This window comes from Rhinichthys klamathensis, unplaced genomic scaffold (assembly GCF_029890125.1).
Source record: "Rhinichthys klamathensis goyatoka isolate OS25496 unplaced genomic scaffold, OSU_Roscu_1.1 h1tg000088l_1, whole genome shotgun sequence".
NCBI classification, from domain to species: domain Eukaryota; kingdom Metazoa; phylum Chordata; class Actinopteri; order Cypriniformes; family Leuciscidae; genus Rhinichthys; species Rhinichthys klamathensis.
This window is the reverse complement of record NW_026606628.1, coordinates 262,589-279,988: the sequence shown is the minus strand read 5'-3', so window position 1 is coordinate 279,988 and position 17,400 is coordinate 262,589. Positions and strand designations below refer to the sequence as shown.

Genomic DNA, 17,400 nt, shown 5'->3' with positions numbered 1-17,400 from the left:
TGTTAAATATATTAACATAAAATTGTGCATTGTTAGTACTTGAAAAGGATAGTTCATCCAAAAATAAAGATTGTCATCATTTACTTTAACCCTCAAGTTGTATGAGTTTCTTTCTTCTGCTGAAGACAAAAGAAGATATTTTGAAGAATGTCTGTAACCAAACAGTTGATGGGCCCCATTGACTTCCATTATATATACTGTAGTGTGTGTGTATATATCTATGTAAATGTATGTATATACATATATATATATATTTTTTTATCCATATGTTTTCCACACTATACAACTCTGTGTTCAGCATAAGAAAGAAACTCATACAGGTTTGGAACAACTTGGGGGTGAAAAAATGAAAAATGAAATCCTAATGTTATACATGTTTTACCACAAGTAGAAATGAATAAATATTAAGTTAGCCTACATTGTTACTGTCAGTTTCATGCTAAATATTTATTTAGTTTAATTTTGTTTGAACAGCATTCACTTAAAGTGCCAATGTCTTAAGACATTAGTCATTGAAGTAGTTCAAATAATTCAAGTGGTTAAAAATATTAGTAGCAATTAAGATATTTAATCACAAAGGTGTCATTTATATACTGAAATAAATGTAAGTGTTCAACCTGGTCTGAAACACAATTGATGCAAATAGGGTTGAAGTTCTAAGCAAGCCATAAGTACTTGACACTGTTTGCTGACAGTGAAAAGCAGGATGTACAAGGATCCACCTCTGGTAAATATATGCACCAACAACTCAAACATTTGCCATCACAAGGCTGGATTATTTATTTTCTTATATCAAAATATTATGAAAATAAAATACAACAAATGGCATTTTAAAAATATATAAATTATACAGATTATATTTATATATTATAAGCCTTTGATGCAGTTCAGAACCACAGTTATAGTCTAAAGAATATAATTTTGAAATAGTTATATTCTGTAAGGCGGTTTAATCAGTTTGACTTGTTTCCATGCTGTAGCGCAGTAGTTTTCTAAAAGCGTGAAGCCTGAACTTGCCTCAAGTTAAATGTGGTCTTATTGATTAGTGGGTCAAACTTTATAGTAAGTGTCCTTAACTACTATGTACTAAGATTTAAATTAATCATTTGATACAATGCCCTTATTGTGTACATGCATGTTTGTACACTGTTCTTGTATTTTATTACATGTTATTACATCTATAATTATACTGTTGCCCCTTCCCTTACACCTTAACACACCCTTCCTGATCATACCACCAACAACCTAACCTGTATCCCACCTCAATAGCTGCAAAATGTATAATATTATCACATTAAACTTTAAATATTATCACAAAAATGTCTATATCCAAAGGAGGAAAATATCCTACTTTACCTATCTTGGTACATCTGGAATCATAGATTCAATGTAGTCAAAGCCATTTTGAGAAAATCTTTTACCAGGACAACTTTGCCTTTTTGACATATAGTAATAGTATCACAGTATAATCACTGCATTAAACATGCAATTATGAAATATAACACTGTAAATCCACTATAAGTAAGTCTGCACGAACACCACAGTGAATTTTGGATTTAATGTGACTAAATGACATAATCTGTTTATTTACAAAGTGAGGATCAGGGGTCAAGAAGTTTTATAACAAAAATGTTATAAAAAGAGAGATTTTTTGCCAGAAAGTTGTCATTATTACATGGCATGCTTGATGTCTGTAGTTTTATCTGACATAGAACTAGCACAGTTCAGATGATTATGTGATTATAATTCTTTAATAAATTACACAAATATAAAAGTAAAATTGTAAAATAAGATTAGACATGTTTATAGTGAAACATCAAAACCCAAAGTGCTCGCAACATCAAAAATATTTACACTTTCTGTCTTCGAGCATTCATCTGCAAGGCTCATGGTTTCTTTTGCGACAAAATTCTGGAAAACAAAATTATGAAGGAACAAGCATTATTGCTTTATTCTTCATTAACAAATGTTCTTGCACTCAAAGTAACACATGATCTACGCTAATGTCCATGTATGTTTTGGTCACAGTAATAGGAATATTCTTTCTCTTTAAAATATTTGCAGATTTAAAAAAGATTTAAAATATCTTTATATGAAAGATGTCTCCAAAGAGCTAAATAGTCCATGCACTCCAGAGCAAACATTATAAATAACACAACAGATACACTATTAGAAAAAAATGACACACAAGCCCACTACGGTACCCTTTGAAAAGGTACTACACAAATAAAGATTCTTTATAGGCCTCTATGGTTTCATAAATAAATTTCCTTATAAATACAAATAAGTTTCTTTATAGTGGAAAACGTTTTTTCAGATTATTTAAAAATGTTCATTACACTACACTTTGGAGCACAGACTTCAGTCTCATTTTAAAGAAGACCCTTGGCAGATTACTGTTGAAGTGAAAAAAGTCGATTGCAGATGAAAATGATTTATTGTTTTATTTTATGTGAAACATGTATTTTTTCTATGTTGAACTCAAAAACTGCTAGAAAATCTAAAATCGAAACAAGTTGTGTTCCAAATTTGAGGTTTATTCAAATTACACGCTCAACAAAACAAATTACTCTCAAATATTACAAGCTCGCACACACACACACACAATTTATCCAATTGGCTAAATAATACGCAGAAAAAAAAAAAGAGTATTTGCTTTATAAGCCAAATCTGAGAAAATGGAACCATCTGGTAAAAAAACAAAACAAAAAAAAGTAAACATTTTCATTTTGAAGCCTTGCCAACAGAATGAAAGCTTATTAATAAAGACTGCATCATTTTATACTTAAATGACCCTGGGATTAAAAATGGCCATTTCAATGGGGGACATTTTTGTCCTTAGAGTAACTATTTTGTGTACCTGAATAGATTTATGAAAGGAAATGAGGGTGAAATTATAAAATTCCAATAAAAATAATGTTCAAAATGTATGCAGTTGGCGTTCACACAGGCAAAATTATATATATATATATATATATATATATATATATATATATATATATATATATATATATATAAAATGTCTTTAAGGATGCACATAAGACCAGTTGGACTGAAAGGTTTTTTGGGGAACCAAAAAATAGTTCTTGTATGGTATCACTGAGAAAACCCCCTTCTGGAAACTTTATTTTTAAGAGTGTAATAGTGTTACCTCAAGTATACATTTTAGATCCTAAATGGTATATATATGTTCCTTTAAGTTACTAAAATGCACCCTTTACTTATTTAAGGTAGAAATGTGTACCTTTAGACCCAGGGACAGCTTTTGTACCATTTATCTGAGAGATAAAGAAAGAGAAATACAGCAAAAAGGGAAAAAAGGACAGTCTGCCTACCTGGTAAGAGAGGATAGGAAGTGAGGATGATGGTGGAGAGGAAGCTCTCCACTGGTGTTAACAGAAAAGTGCTTCAACGCCTGCAGGAGTCAAAACCAGTGCCTGAAGCAAATCAGAGAGGGAGACGATTCCCTTCACCACATCCTCTGTGTCCACCAGCACTAGACGGTGAACCTGAAAGAGCATATGTACCTTAGTCAGTGTACAGTAGACGCCATGTTTCACTTGATGTGATTAAAAATAAGCCATCAGTTCTTGAATACTCTAGTATAGACCTTATGTAGCCCCGCCCATTTCCAGCGCTGTGCTCGTTGTGTTCCGTCTTCCGGTTTGTATTTCCATAGTTAAGATCTCACGGATTTATGAATGAACCACTCGTTTTAAAATCTTCCTAGTCTACTGACATTTGTTATGACATCCGCTTCAAACATTACAATTCTCATGATAACTTTCGTTAACTCTACAATAAGTAAATCCACTTCACCGGATAATTACTCTTCAACAGCGATGCCATAGAAATATACAGAGTTACCGCAAAAACGGAAGTTCAAAGACAAAATTTTAAAGATGGCTGAGCTCAATGTCATGTAACATGGCAACTATTTGTTCTGATACCTCTGCCTCAGCGATGCGATCAATGATGGTTTCGAGGGTCTCGTGAGGGTAACACTTCAGCACCCCCTCAATGCAGCACCAGCGGCCCTGAATGGCTTCCTGCATCGTCATGTTCAGGTTGTTGTAGCTTTGCTGTGCAGCCAAATTCTGTTGAAGAATCAGGAAAACATGTAAATGCTGATAAAACTGACAATACCAACTTAAAGCTTTGTTTAGAACATCTGAAAGCCATTTGCTGTAACATTAATTAAATAAGAGCAGAGGTGTGGATGTGAGTCTACGTACAATGACATCAAATCTGGAGTAAAGAGCCACCACTTTCCCTAAAGAAAATGCAAAAAATATCTGAAAAAGATACATGAAATATACTTTTGGTTGAAGAAAAACAAACAGCCGTACTCCGTACCTTGCTCGTTGATGACGGGCAGGGCTGAGACCCGTCGCTCTACAAATATTGATAAAGCGTCATAAACTGTTTCTGTCTCCCTGATAGTCGCGATGCTCTTGAATGTTCCGATTTCCACTTCCTCAATCCGCTTCTGTAGAAATCGTGGCTTGGGGATCATAGTGCCCTGAGATTCATAAAGCAAATATTCAACATTCAATACAGAGCTATGGTGACAGTCAACATAATGTAACATTAAAAGTGCCAACACACTTTCATGGCATATTCATAACTATTTTTCGTTTTGGCGAATTGGTGGCTAATTCGTATGAATTGTTTCAGTCTCATTTGTACGTTTTTGTAAGATCTGCTTGCCTCACTTTTAAAAAAAAAATGAAAAGATACAAATTCTGACTTTTCTTCCTCACATTTGCGAATTTACATCTTGAGACTTTTTTTCCTAGAATTGCGATATATAGTTTATAAACTTGCAATTGTGAGATATAAAGTCAGAATTGCAGGATAAACTCGCAATTGCAAAGAATATGTAATAATTGCAAGTTTTAGTTTATAACTCACATCTAGCAATTTCGAGTTAGAAAGGTAATTCTGAGGAAAAACAGAGAACAATTCTGACTTTATAACTCGCATTGCTAATTTATGCGAGATTTTAACTAAAACTTGCAATTGCGAGTTTTAAAGTCAGAAATGCAGGATATAAACTCCCAATTGCAAAGAATATAGTCAGAATTGAGAGATAATGAGTCTCTCACAATACTGACTTTTACCTTTCTCGCCATTTATAACTTTATAACTCCCAATTCAGATTTTTTTCACAAATTCTGACTTTTTTCTCACAATTCCGAGTTTATATCTCGCAATTCTGAATTCTTTTCTCCGAATTGTGAGATATAAACTCGCAATTGCGAGTTATAAAGTTAATTCTGAGGAAAAAAGAAAACAATTCTGACTTTATAACACGCAATTGCTAGAGTTTATACGAGATGTAGACTCGCAATTGTGAGAAAAAAAATGTCAGAATTGTGAGATAAAAAGTTGCAATTACATTTTTTATTCAGTGGCGGAAACAATCTTCTTACTGATGGTTAGGTTTAGAGGTGGGGTTAGGGGTGGACTGTCACGTTCCCCCCCCCCCCCTAAAGAGTGCATATTTCCGTATGAATAACATTATTACAAGGTGGCAATTTCGAATGAATTTGTACAGTTAGATTGCTACATGAGATTGGGTTGAAAAGTGGATTGGGTTATGTTTTGTTAGCAAATATTTACTTTTATTTATTTACCTAGTGGAAAGGATGCAGCATTACACAAATTGCAGTCAGCCATGATTAACTTGTTCAATAACAGTGCTGGTTATTGAGGTCACATAATATGTCAACTCTCATGAGGTGACCAGCTCCATTTAAAATAAAAGTGTGGTCACATCAGCAAAATTTGCTGGCAAAAAAAGTGTAGTGATGCATGAAGCACCACTCGTACAGAAGTAATTTTTTTCAAATCAATCAAGCTTTCTGTTGGTCAACGTGGTAAATTTGCATGAAAAACTCGAACATGTCGAGAAATCTTCATGGGGAAAGCTTTTGCCCTTTAGTGAAATTGGATTAGTATTAAAATGAATGGATTTCTCCCATGATAATTCGCCAAACAATGGTAAATTTAGACAGCTTTTATTGAGCTTCTCATCTGACTGAAGTCACCATCTCACTTGTGTGGAAATCATTTTAAATAGTATTACTAGTATTTATTCATTTATAAATAAAACACCTTTTAATGAGGTAAAAATGACTGAGTGCACATTTAATGCAAGGTTATATAAAGAGAACAACATAAAAGCTCTTACAAAGATGTGTAAGAACTTGAGGATACGTTTATGGGTGAGTATGTGGAGGACGTTCCCTGATTCTGGATCTATGACGGGTAGCCGGTGAATCTTGTTCTTCAGTAAAGAATAAATGGCTTTGAAGAGGCTGGCAACAGAAAACAAAACTCTCTCTGTCACTAGAAAGATTACAGAAAAGAAAAAAAGCATGCAAAGTGCAGTAGAAGTCCTGGTTTACCTGGATTCAGGTGTGATGCTGATCAGGGAGTTGAGAGAATACTGTAGATAGATCTCTGGAAGAGGGAAAACAGAGCTTCTAATTTAAAACATTACAGTAATACATATACACATAGATATTTGTCCTTAAAACTATACACAATCACCTCTCCATGTTTCAATCTTGTGTTCCTCCAGCTCATAAATCTGAACCTAAAACAGAAAAAGAACATGATCTTATCTTTATCAATGTTGAAAACAGTTGTGCTAAGTTCAAAAGAACAGCATTTATTTGAAATAGAAAGCTTTTGTCACATTATAAAATGTCAACGCTCAAAAAGGTCAATGTGTGCTTGTTATACCTTATGTTTTTTTATGCAATAATGGTTGTTGAAATGTTTTTGGAGTGATGAGAACACATCGATACCATGAGAATAATTCAGTAACAATTTTCACAACTAGCTCCAGTTTCCCATATATTTATCTAAAGTCCCCATGGTAAAATAAAAAAAAATAAAGCTTTTAATACTGTTTATATGTCTATGTGGTGTTTTTAATATGCTTTAAGACAAACTATGTGCAAATTCATAAGTCAACACCATTGCGGCGTATTTTCTCCATAAAACTGCAGTGAGCCAAAGACAGTCTCAAAAACACGGTTTAAAATCGCTGGTGTTTCTGACATCACAAACTACCTTGTAACCAATCACGTCAATGTGTGATCGTCAACGAGTGGATCTCTGAGCTGGTGTGAGTGAGTGGAGGCGGGGCCAATTTGCATATTCATATAACCGCGTATACTAAATGAGGCAAGATTGTAGAGTTACATTCAAGCTAGTTTAAGAGATGAAGTCATTTTTTTCACGGAATATGTCATATAATAAATATGTAATTGTGGTGATCAAAGGTGAGTTTTAAGGGATACAATAATTGACTACAGGGGGACTTTAAATTTGGAAAAAAAGGTGTTAGATAGTGTCTTTGGTTACCAAGGGTGATTTGTAGTAACGATGGAGAATGTTGATAAAGTCTGTAATGGTGAGCATCCCTGCAAAGACAGAAATAGCACAACATAAACAGGAGCACTCAGGTTTAAATTCAAATGTTAATTCACACAAGCCGATCTGAAACTGACCAGACAATACAATACTGAACTTAAAGTTCTTAAACAAATTACAGCTTGAAATTAAAGTACCAAGAGGCTAACATTACCATAAACATACCAACTCTCACTATGCACTGAAACTGGAACACGTTCCTGCACCCGAGTTTCCTTTCAGTAGGAGGATATGCTTTCTCATTAGCATAGCTATTATTACTCCCAGAGAAGGTTCAGGGGATTAGAGCTCTACCCTGCCATTTCCCACCAGATACCATCGCCCAGAAGCCACACTAAACTTAGACGCTGGCACGGACGGAGAGGACGGGGTGCTGAGTATGATCAATCAAAGCTGTGTCAGCACACACACGTACAGTATGTATACATGATGAATCATCGCTTGAAAACTGCCATTTCAAGTTTTTTTTAATGTTTTTGAAAGAAGTCTCTTATGCACACCAAGGTTGCATTTATTTGATCAAAAATAAAAACTGTAAAATTGAGAAATTTTCTTACAATTTAAAATAGCTGTTTTGTAATTTAATATATTTGAAAGTGTAATTTATTCTTGTGATGGCAAAGCTGAATTTTCTTCAACATTGCTCTAGTCTTCAGTATCACATGATCCTTCAGAAATCATTCTAATATGCTGATTTGCTGCTCGAGAAACATTTCTTATTATTATCAATGTTGAAAGCAGTTATGCTGCTTAATATTTTTATATTGAAATGTGATACATTTTTTCAGGATTCTCTGATGAATAGAAAGTTCAAAAGAACAGCATTTATGTCTTCACGGTGCCTTTTGATAAATTGAATGCATGCTTGCTGAAGAAAAGTATTGATTGATTACTGCAGAGCAATTACTGAATGCAATCAAATATGTGTCACTGTCACTTGATGGTGGATGTGGTGAAGAAGCTGTCAGCGATCATAATATTGATTTTGAAGATGTTGAAAATGATAGTTTTGACAATATGTTTGAGATATTGTGAATAAGAGCCAGATGCTGACTGTACTAAGAAATGAGCACTGACGAGGACAGTGATGATGATGGTATAAAACATCTGCTCAAACTGAACCCTCTCAAGCTCCAAAAGGTAACAAAATATGCTTTATTTGATTTCTCTTTAATTGCTACAGTAATATCAGGAGAGTTTTATATTATCGCAACAGGTAGAGATCCATCCATGTTAGATATAGATCCGGGAATATGTAAAAATGATTGGAGAAACATTCGTGCATTTAAGGGTTAATGCTGCGATTTAGTCAAAAGCAGCTGATCATCTGTAGAAGGCGATTTGTGTGATTATTTCCTATTACATATATAGGACCCGAAATCAAATGGAGGGTAGAGCTTGGACATAGCGGTTTAATGGGATTTCTGAGTGTTTTAGCATATGTGAAACATGTTCGCTTTTCTTAACATGGGTTAGGTTGGGATGTTGCAGTGACATTATAAGATTTCAGTAATCTGATGCAGGCTCACAGCTGACCAACCACACTTTGACAGGCTCAGCAGAACCCTAACGTTTGCTTACCTACGAAACACTGCAGCTTGTTGTCCCATAAAGGTGCCGCTCTGACCCCGTTTGCAACCATTGCAAAGAATGCTTTCTTCACCTGTACACATCACTCGCATATTTCACTGTTTATGCTCTCTGAACATTTCAATCTGGAATATATATGAATATTTTGAATGTAAATCAATCTAAAACACTGTAGTGAGGGATGTGAATTCAGCACATAAGCACACCTGCAGTGTTGTGTCAAAGATGACCAGTTTGGAGCTTGTTGGAATGGCATCGTAGCAGCAGTGACTCATGAAGAACTTGGCGTACACGTCTGAGTCAGGGTCTTGGAGAGGCTCTTTAGAGGGAGACAGAGAGGGAGACCCCTGCTGCAGGTCGGTCAGTCTGCAGATGTGACAGTCCTGATACACTCATATATCCATATTTCCAATTAATCCATTTCAAAAACTAACATGCTTGTAGTTTCATTTAGAAATCAATCAGATTTATCAAGGCATAAAATCTCCCCAGTAAGAATTTTTTTCTCTTTACTGAAGATTCATGGACCAACACTATTTGTGGGAAAAGAAATTTGTTTTTGGTTAAAAATAACAAATATAAGACAGCTAGAGGTGCCTTTTACTTAACATTTGGGACCAAAGGTAGCTATAGTGATGTTGTGTAGATTTGTGGTAGCAGTGATGGACACTAGGTGCGTTCACGACATGTCGGAAATACCGTTATTACGAGATTTCGACATGTAAAAAGCGTTCACGCCCTTGTAGAACTTTCAGGGAGCTACGACTTGTACCACCTGATCGCTGCAGATTCATATTGGCATTGATAGTGTTGCCAGAGAAACGCATAATTCCAAACCCAAGGATGTGAACAACTCAGAGTAGAATTTCATGTGTTGTCATCTCGTAATTACAACATGGCGTGAAAGCAGCACCGTCTCAAATTTCTGTGGTTCTAAGAAGAAGCTGAAGTCGTCATAGTTGGGGACACTAAAACAACTATTATTTTTGCGCTCACTTTTGCTTCAAAAGCAAAACACATAATCCGCAATATTTGTTTGTATGACTTTCCAAAAGACAAAAAATACATTGAGAGATTAATAAATCACATTGGTCATAAAAAAAGCAATTTTTGCAAAGTGTTTGGATTTAGTCTTAAACCCCTTGAAGAGGACAAGTTGACTTCTTACTCAAACCTTTTTGGCTTACCATTACTGGAAAAAAGAAAATGATTTAATACTTAGACTAGCTAAGAAATTATTAATGTTCATAAACGCACAGGGTGTACAAAAGATACTGATAGATACCTGTCTTCTTCATGGTGAGCCCCTCATCCTCCACAAAGGGGAACTAAAACAGAGAAGATATGGACTTTCACTATAAGGAAATATGCTTAAAAAAGCAGTCAAGAGAAGTGAAGAGAACATAGGACACCTTATGTAACAAACTATTAAATCAAAAATATCAAAAGAAAATGTCAGCAGCAATAATGTTATTGATCTGTATATTAGCTGCGGCCTTGTGCCTACAGCCGAATCCCAGCCATAACGGATTGTGACTGTGATATTGCTTAACCGCTGCAAATCCTGCCACAGAACCCCACAGAGAAGGGTCTATTATCTCAACAGTATGACTAGAAAGATAAACCAGGTTGCATATAAAATTTTAATATGATATATTATATTTCTGACAATTAATTCAGTCTAAACTTCACTCAAATGTTAACTATAGTCTTTTGCTGCCTTGCAATCACTTGGTTTTTTTTTTCTTTCTTTCAGGAAAAGCAAATGTAGTTAATTATTATAAGAAATAATGATGTTTTCATGCAACATATTTCTACCTCACCCTTGAACTTGAGGCCTTGTCTCCATGCACTGTTCAGATCTCCAAAAATAACCTCAAACATAAACACAATGTGCAAAGCAACCAGAAAGACTAGTTATGCATATGTTATCTGTTGAATACACTCATTTTGAAACATCAACACTGAAACAAGCCTGGGAGGGGGGGGGTCAGTTTGTTGATTGAATTTAGTTTGTTAAACTTCAGCAAACATCAAGATAAACGTTGATATGATAATGTTTTCAAGTTTAAGCTGTCACAACAGTTCCTGGAATAAGATTCACCTCATCAGAAACGTTGCTCTCTGGGTCTTACCTCTGTCAGGGGGTCCATGTTCTGGGGTCCCACCGTGAGGCAAACGTTTTCAGTGCTTGAGCTGGCCTGACCGGAGCATACTTCAGCTGTACTCCCGTCCCTGAGTGCAGAGCACAATCTAAATCAGGAGAGAAAGCCGGCCCAGGCACGCAGAGGGCTGAACGTGAGACAGGGGGAGGAGAATCACAGTTGTTGCAACTGTGAGTGGCTGTGTATCCACAACACCCCTGCATTAAACCTGGTCCTGGACAGCATAAGCAGGACCTCAGTCAAAACATGTGTAAGATGACTTATATTCCCATGACATTTTGTAATGGGTAAGGTTAAGACATTTGTGACTTGCTAATTTATTAATGCATGTTTAATGGAAGATCAATCAGCTGAAAAGCATACTGTTGACATTAAGGACCACTGTTACAATGATCACAGTATGCGCCTTTGGACATTGTGTTCATCATTTTGCTCTCCGAGATTAGGCCACCAAGTGTTTCATTAGCAGTAATCAACACCATTTGTTAATGCCAGGGCTACTTCAACACTGCTGACTCGAGGACTTTTTCTTCTTGGTGTGAGGATCAAGGAATTGATCGTTCACTGTAATGCGCTGAAAGTAAAGAGTCTCTTAAAACATATATTAGAAGACAACAAAGCGACTCCTACCTTAAAAGTGTGTGTTGCCGCCATATCTGCTCATCATTTTGCTCTCCGAGATTACATTAGGCCACCGAGTGGGTTCCATTGTCACTGGATAGTACACAGAGTAATTATGAAGTCCAGTTTTCTTCATAACTCATTACAGTACAGTAAGTGTCTTTTTATTTATGGGCAATAATGTAGCAGAAAGTTGAGAAAATAATAATTAAAGGGATAGTTCACTTTGAAATTAATTTTTGGTATGTTTTAGCTTACCTCAAGGGCATCCAAGATGTAGGTGTCTTTGTTTCCGCAGTAGTTTAAATTTTTATATTTTTAGGTCAAACCGTTCTTGTCTGTCAGTCATATAATGCAGGTCTATGGTCACCACCTCAAAGAGCAAGCACAGAGAAGTCCAAATTAAACATGATTTAATGACTCGTCAATGTAAGTACACATTGATGGCCTAAGACACGAAACGAGCGGTTTGTGTGAGAAAACGAACAGTATTTATATCGTTTTTACCTCTTGTAACCACAGCCACGTCCAAGTGATCTGAGGGCGCGGCTGTGTTTACAAGAGGTAAAAACGATATAAATACTATAAGCTAAAACATACCAAAAATTAATTTCAATGCGAACTATCCCTTTAAAGGTAGACTCACTCCTGTAACTTCTGGCATTGGTTTGCCTCTGCTCCTCTGTGCGAATAAATGTGGTTCGCAGCACAGGTGTAAAAGTCTGTAAAAAGATTACATCCTCACAAACCTAATACTGTATCTTGATTTTGTTGTGCAATCACTGTCATGCAGGTTATCATATGACACGTAGTGCCATCCGAAGGCCAGTTTTTGATCCTTTTTCGTGCGATTTAGCGTTGTCGCGATTATAAATCGTTCTGTCCTAACCAAAGATTGTATCTACGATTGACTTCTCCGGGCTGATGTTCTCACTGTTTTAGCTCCTACGGTACTAACCGGGGACGTGTTATTGACATGGCTCATGCCTCTCTTATCTCCAGCTTTCCTCAGAGCTCCAAATTGTGCCCGAATATGCTTCTCTATCCGATGATGGACATGATCGCTGCCCATAGTGTTTAGGGATTTATTTTCTAAAAGATACTTTGACTGATCTGTGTATGCACCTTAGTATGCTACCAATTTTAGAGACAACTTCACCTTGCTGAATTAGACCCCAACTCGTCTGTTAGCCTAGCTCAGTGGTCTCAAACTCGCGGCCCGCGAGGTGATATTTTGTGGCCCCCTACTTGACATTACATTTTAATGTTAGTGCGGCCCGTCGTTGCGTGTGCCGCGTTTTAATTTTTAATTTTTTTTTATCCCTTATGGGCTACCATAGATAGTCTCGTGACAGCTTACGGTGGGGTTTGTTGTCAATAGTTGTCATAGACAACCGCGAAGTACAAACATCTGCGCCTGGAAAAAATGAGCGCGTCGCTTCAATTATGAAACGCGCTTGCCGCGCGCCTACATTTGAAATAACGAACTTGAGCGCGCAAAATATGTGAGCGCGATATGTGAACGGCCCCTTGTCGAGCTACCACCAATCAGGCCACGAGCTACTGATAGCTCGCGAGCGACGTGTTGGAGAGAGACCCTGCTCTAAAACAATGTGAGAATAATCACTTTGAGCTTGTAATATGTGTCCAACAGGTTGATAAGAAGGTTTGCTTTGATTTGTGCAGTCAGTAATTTGAGACACTATACATGTGTAGAAAGAATTCAATAAGACGGGCAGACATGACTGCAAATATTTGTATTTCAAAAGCAATAATTGTTTTTCTAAGTATAATAAAAGGAAATGTGCCTTCCAAAAAAAACATTCAATATCATTAATGTGTTGTATAAAGAAAATAAAAAGGACATAAGCAAATATAAATATCACAAATATGTGTTATAGACAAAAAAAGTTTGTAAAATGAAGTTCAACTGTCAGAACGACAGCTCATGAAGAACCAATCATGTACAGAAAGGTATGTTCAAATTCAGAGGAACAGTTCAGAAGAAACGTTAATAATAAATATTGAGAAGATTGGATCAGTTGTGCTACTTTTTTGGAATACTTGAATACTATTTTTTGTGTAATACTTGATGCGGCCCAGCCTGACCCCGACTCTACCTCCAGCGGCCCCCAGTTAAGTTGAGTTTGAGACCCCTGGCCTAGCTCAACCAGGTTTAGCCCCACTGCAAGTTCAAAAGTGTTGTGCATCAGCATCGACTGGGGCACCACTGACAAAGAGACTTTTGCTTCCCTCTCTTCAGAAATGGCAGAGATGAAAGACAGCCTTCAATCTTTACAAACCCCAGTATCAGCCATGCCTACACCAGTGGATCAGGGTGACTTTCAACTTCTGCGTACTATGGAATTGGATGTCCTTTTTATAGTGAAGAATTGGTGGAAACTGCCATGCAAGCCCCCCCCCCCCCCTCAAGATGTTTTCTCCAGCCTGTCTGCTGCTGGTGACTTGCGGGTCCATCCTCTCCGGATGACACACTATAGATCTATAGGTCTATGGGCCTTGAAAATCAGACTCGGCCAATTCAGACAGTGTTTTTCAGACAAGATTCTGATGCAAATGTGTTTACGATGCCACCATGTCAGAACTTCATGGCAGAATTCTCCAATGCACTTGCAGGTGCCATTGTGCCTAGAAGGTCGTCAAAGACAGCCCGTACTCTAGCTTCAATGGCCGAGGCTGATTCCATTGGAGTTCAGGTGCACTATCTGGACGTACTGACTCATTATTGTAGATGGCATTTGAGTCAGTAGCTTATGTAACTTGAGCAGAGATTACTATCTGCCAGCTGCTTCTTGCCTGTAATAACCCTAACGTCGAATGTGGACCCTTCTGTGCCTCAGTTCCTATAGACTGCTCTATTGACAATGAGTAATGTGACTCGTGAGCTTGGGACACTCAGAGATTGCATCACTACACTGCTTCTCAACTTCAGATGGCACAATAACAGAGGGACTGGAGAGTCATAGAGGGACTGAAGAGCAATACTGAAATTGAGGGCAGTGTACCTAGCACTACAACACTTCTTACAAGCATTGATAGGCCGTCATGTGCTTGTCCGGTCAGACAACACATAGACTCTGTCATTCATTTTAATCATCAGGGTGGCACCAGGTCTCTCGCATCTTTACAGCTAACTTGCAAGATCGTCAGATGGTACAGAGACCAACTGGCTTCAATAAGCGCGGTTAATTTCCCAGGAACGGACAATCAAATCACAGATGCTCTGACCAGGGATCTGCTACGTCCGGGGAAGTGGGGCTAAATGGCTAAGCAGACGTGGACCTGTTTGTGTCAGAACTGACCACTCATTGCCACGGGTGGTTTGTGAGGTCTGAGAAGTCCAGCCCACTGGGACAGGATGCATTAGCGCACGAGTGGCCATGTTGCCTGCTGTATGCGTTCCCTCCATTTTCACTTCTATGGGAGATTATACCGAATATTCCTGTTACAACACAAAGTACTTTTAGTGGCACCTCAATGGGCGGCCAAGCCATGGTTTTCTCTTCTTCGAAATCATTTGCAGGGCCAACCATGACAGCTTCCCATCAAAAAAAACCTCTAAGCCGAATGGGCAAGTTTGGCATCTAGATCCGGCTCGTCTTCAGCTTTGGGTCTGGCCACTGGGTCCAGATCACTGTTTTTGTGGTTGTGAATCAGCAGTAATCAACACCATTGGTAATGCCAAGGCTACTTCAACACACTTCATGCTGCTGACTCGAGGACTTTTTCTTCTTGGTGTGAGGATCAAGGAATTGATCGTTCACTGTAATGCGCTGAAAGTAAAGAGTCTCTTAAAACATATATTAGAAGACAACAAAGCGACTCCTACCTTAAAAGTGTGTGTTGCCGCCATATCTGCTCATCATGCTCCAGTTGATGGTCCTTCTTTGGGATCTCATAACCTTATTAATAGTTTTCTAACAAGGCATTTAAAGCCTGTTTGTTTTATGCCTTTTTCTGTGTGGGACTGCTCGTACTCAAATTCCTTTGTGCACCACCATTTGAACCATTGGGTGTCGTGGACAGTTATTCCATTCTGAGGCTGGACACTGGGCTACTGCGGATTATATCCCTGCGACTCGGCCTACGTCATGGCGGGACTTTGTTATCTTTTCATAACCTATCTGGCTGGCGCTGCGATAATACACTGGTGCTTAGCACCACCTCTGGCAGTCATCTGGAATTTACAGAACCACAGTTACATACTAGCATTGCGTTTGTTTGTTTTTACAAAAGGTGATTCCCCGGAGGTTTGTAGTCTTGCATGGTCCATCTTCACGCTACTCCCACACCTTACATGTTCCAAAGCTATATTTCTGTTTACGAATATGATGTGACACATACAGGCAAATGACGCATATCCTGTCCCGACTCCTCTAACCTATAAATCATTATTATAGGTTTAAGAGCAATTGGATAAAGTGAACGCATGGTTTGGAAAATGCATTCTTTTTGTACTCTCTTATTACAAGCATTTAGGTTTTTTATTAAATAGTTTTTCTAGCATCTCTAGTTTTTCTTTTTAACAAATGAATTTACAGTTACAGTTTTTCAGATCTAGAAATAACACTTAAATTTAAGCTACCTCATTTTTCCAGGTTTTCCCAAGACCATGGGAACCGTGCCTCTTAAAAGAAAGAAAAATTTAACTAAAATAAGAAATATCATTTTTAGGGCTCCTTGGAAGTTTGTTGGTGCTCCCAGACCCCTAGTTGAGAACAACTGTTTTACACCGTTTGCTCAATTCGCTATGAGCAATAGTAATTGTACCACTTATTATAGAAGTAAACACATTACTTGTGCTCAATAGTAACTTAAACGCATACTAAAGGGAATCTGCCCCTATGAGACACTATCCCTTTAGCCTACCCATGCAGAAATACCGGTCAGTAGGGGTGTAACGATACATAGTTATATTGAGATTTCACAATATAAAAATGTGACCATTTGTATTGTTGATGTATCGATATGATTTGCGATAATTGATTTAGTTGTATCCAAGACTCAGCTTACTGTATTTATAAGGTATAATTCACCCAAAAATGTAAATTCTGTCATGTACTCACTCATGTCGTTTCAAACCTATAAGATTTTCGTTCAACTTTCAAACACAAATGAAGATATATATTTTTTTTAAACCTGAGGGATTTCTGTCCCTCCATTTTAAGTCCATTCCTCTAAAACTTACATTTATTCATTTAGCTGACGCTTTTATCCAAAGCGACTTACAATTGCTATATATGTCAGAGGTCGCACGCCTCTGGAGCAACTAGGGGGTTAAGTGTCTTGCTCAGGGACACATTGGTGTCTCGCAGTGGATTCGAACCCGGGTCTCTCACACCAAAGGCATGTGTCTTATCCACTGCGCCATCACCACCCCTAAACTTTAAAAAAAAAAAAAAAAAAAAATTATATATATATATATATTCTTAAAGGCATCGTAAAAATAATCAATCAAGTGGTCTAATCCAAATTCAAGTCTTCTGAAGAGACACAATGGCTTTATACGATGGACACATTTACAACGACGTGTATTACTGTAGTAAACACGGAC

At 37.4% G+C, this 17,400-nt stretch overlaps 1 protein-coding gene across 6 annotated transcripts; it reads right to left on the bottom strand.

Annotated features, from left to right (window-relative positions):
* Nucleotides 1–1,538: 1,538 nt before the first annotated feature.
* prkag3b (protein kinase, AMP-activated, gamma 3b non-catalytic subunit) lies at nucleotides 1,539–15,832 on the bottom strand. 6 transcript variants are annotated; one of them, XR_008807167.1, is made up of 14 exons: nucleotides 15,676–15,832; nucleotides 11,175–11,274; nucleotides 10,325–10,367; nucleotides 9,246–9,358; nucleotides 9,031–9,112; nucleotides 7,381–7,439; nucleotides 6,559–6,604; nucleotides 6,414–6,468; nucleotides 6,197–6,323; nucleotides 4,357–4,522; nucleotides 4,236–4,273; nucleotides 3,951–4,097; nucleotides 3,336–3,509; nucleotides 1,539–1,911 (listed from the first exon to the last, which is right to left on the bottom strand). XR_008807167.1 is itself a non-coding variant. In XM_056251670.1 (12 exons), the coding sequence occupies exons 1-12, from the start codon at nucleotides 11,190–11,192 to the stop codon at nucleotides 3,393–3,395; spliced, it is 1,011 nt and encodes a 336-aa protein (XP_056107645.1). In that variant the 5' UTR covers nucleotides 11,193–11,421; the 3' UTR covers nucleotides 3,297–3,392. The 6 variants fall into 6 exon arrangements, 1 of the variants encoding a protein (XP_056107645.1); XR_008807166.1 differs by lacking the exon at nucleotides 15,676–15,832 and having other exon boundaries at nucleotides 11,175–11,421; XR_008807168.1 differs by lacking the exon at nucleotides 15,676–15,832 and having other exon boundaries at nucleotides 9,246–9,386; nucleotides 11,175–11,416.
* Between the last annotated feature and the right edge of the window lie 1,568 nt (nucleotides 15,833–17,400).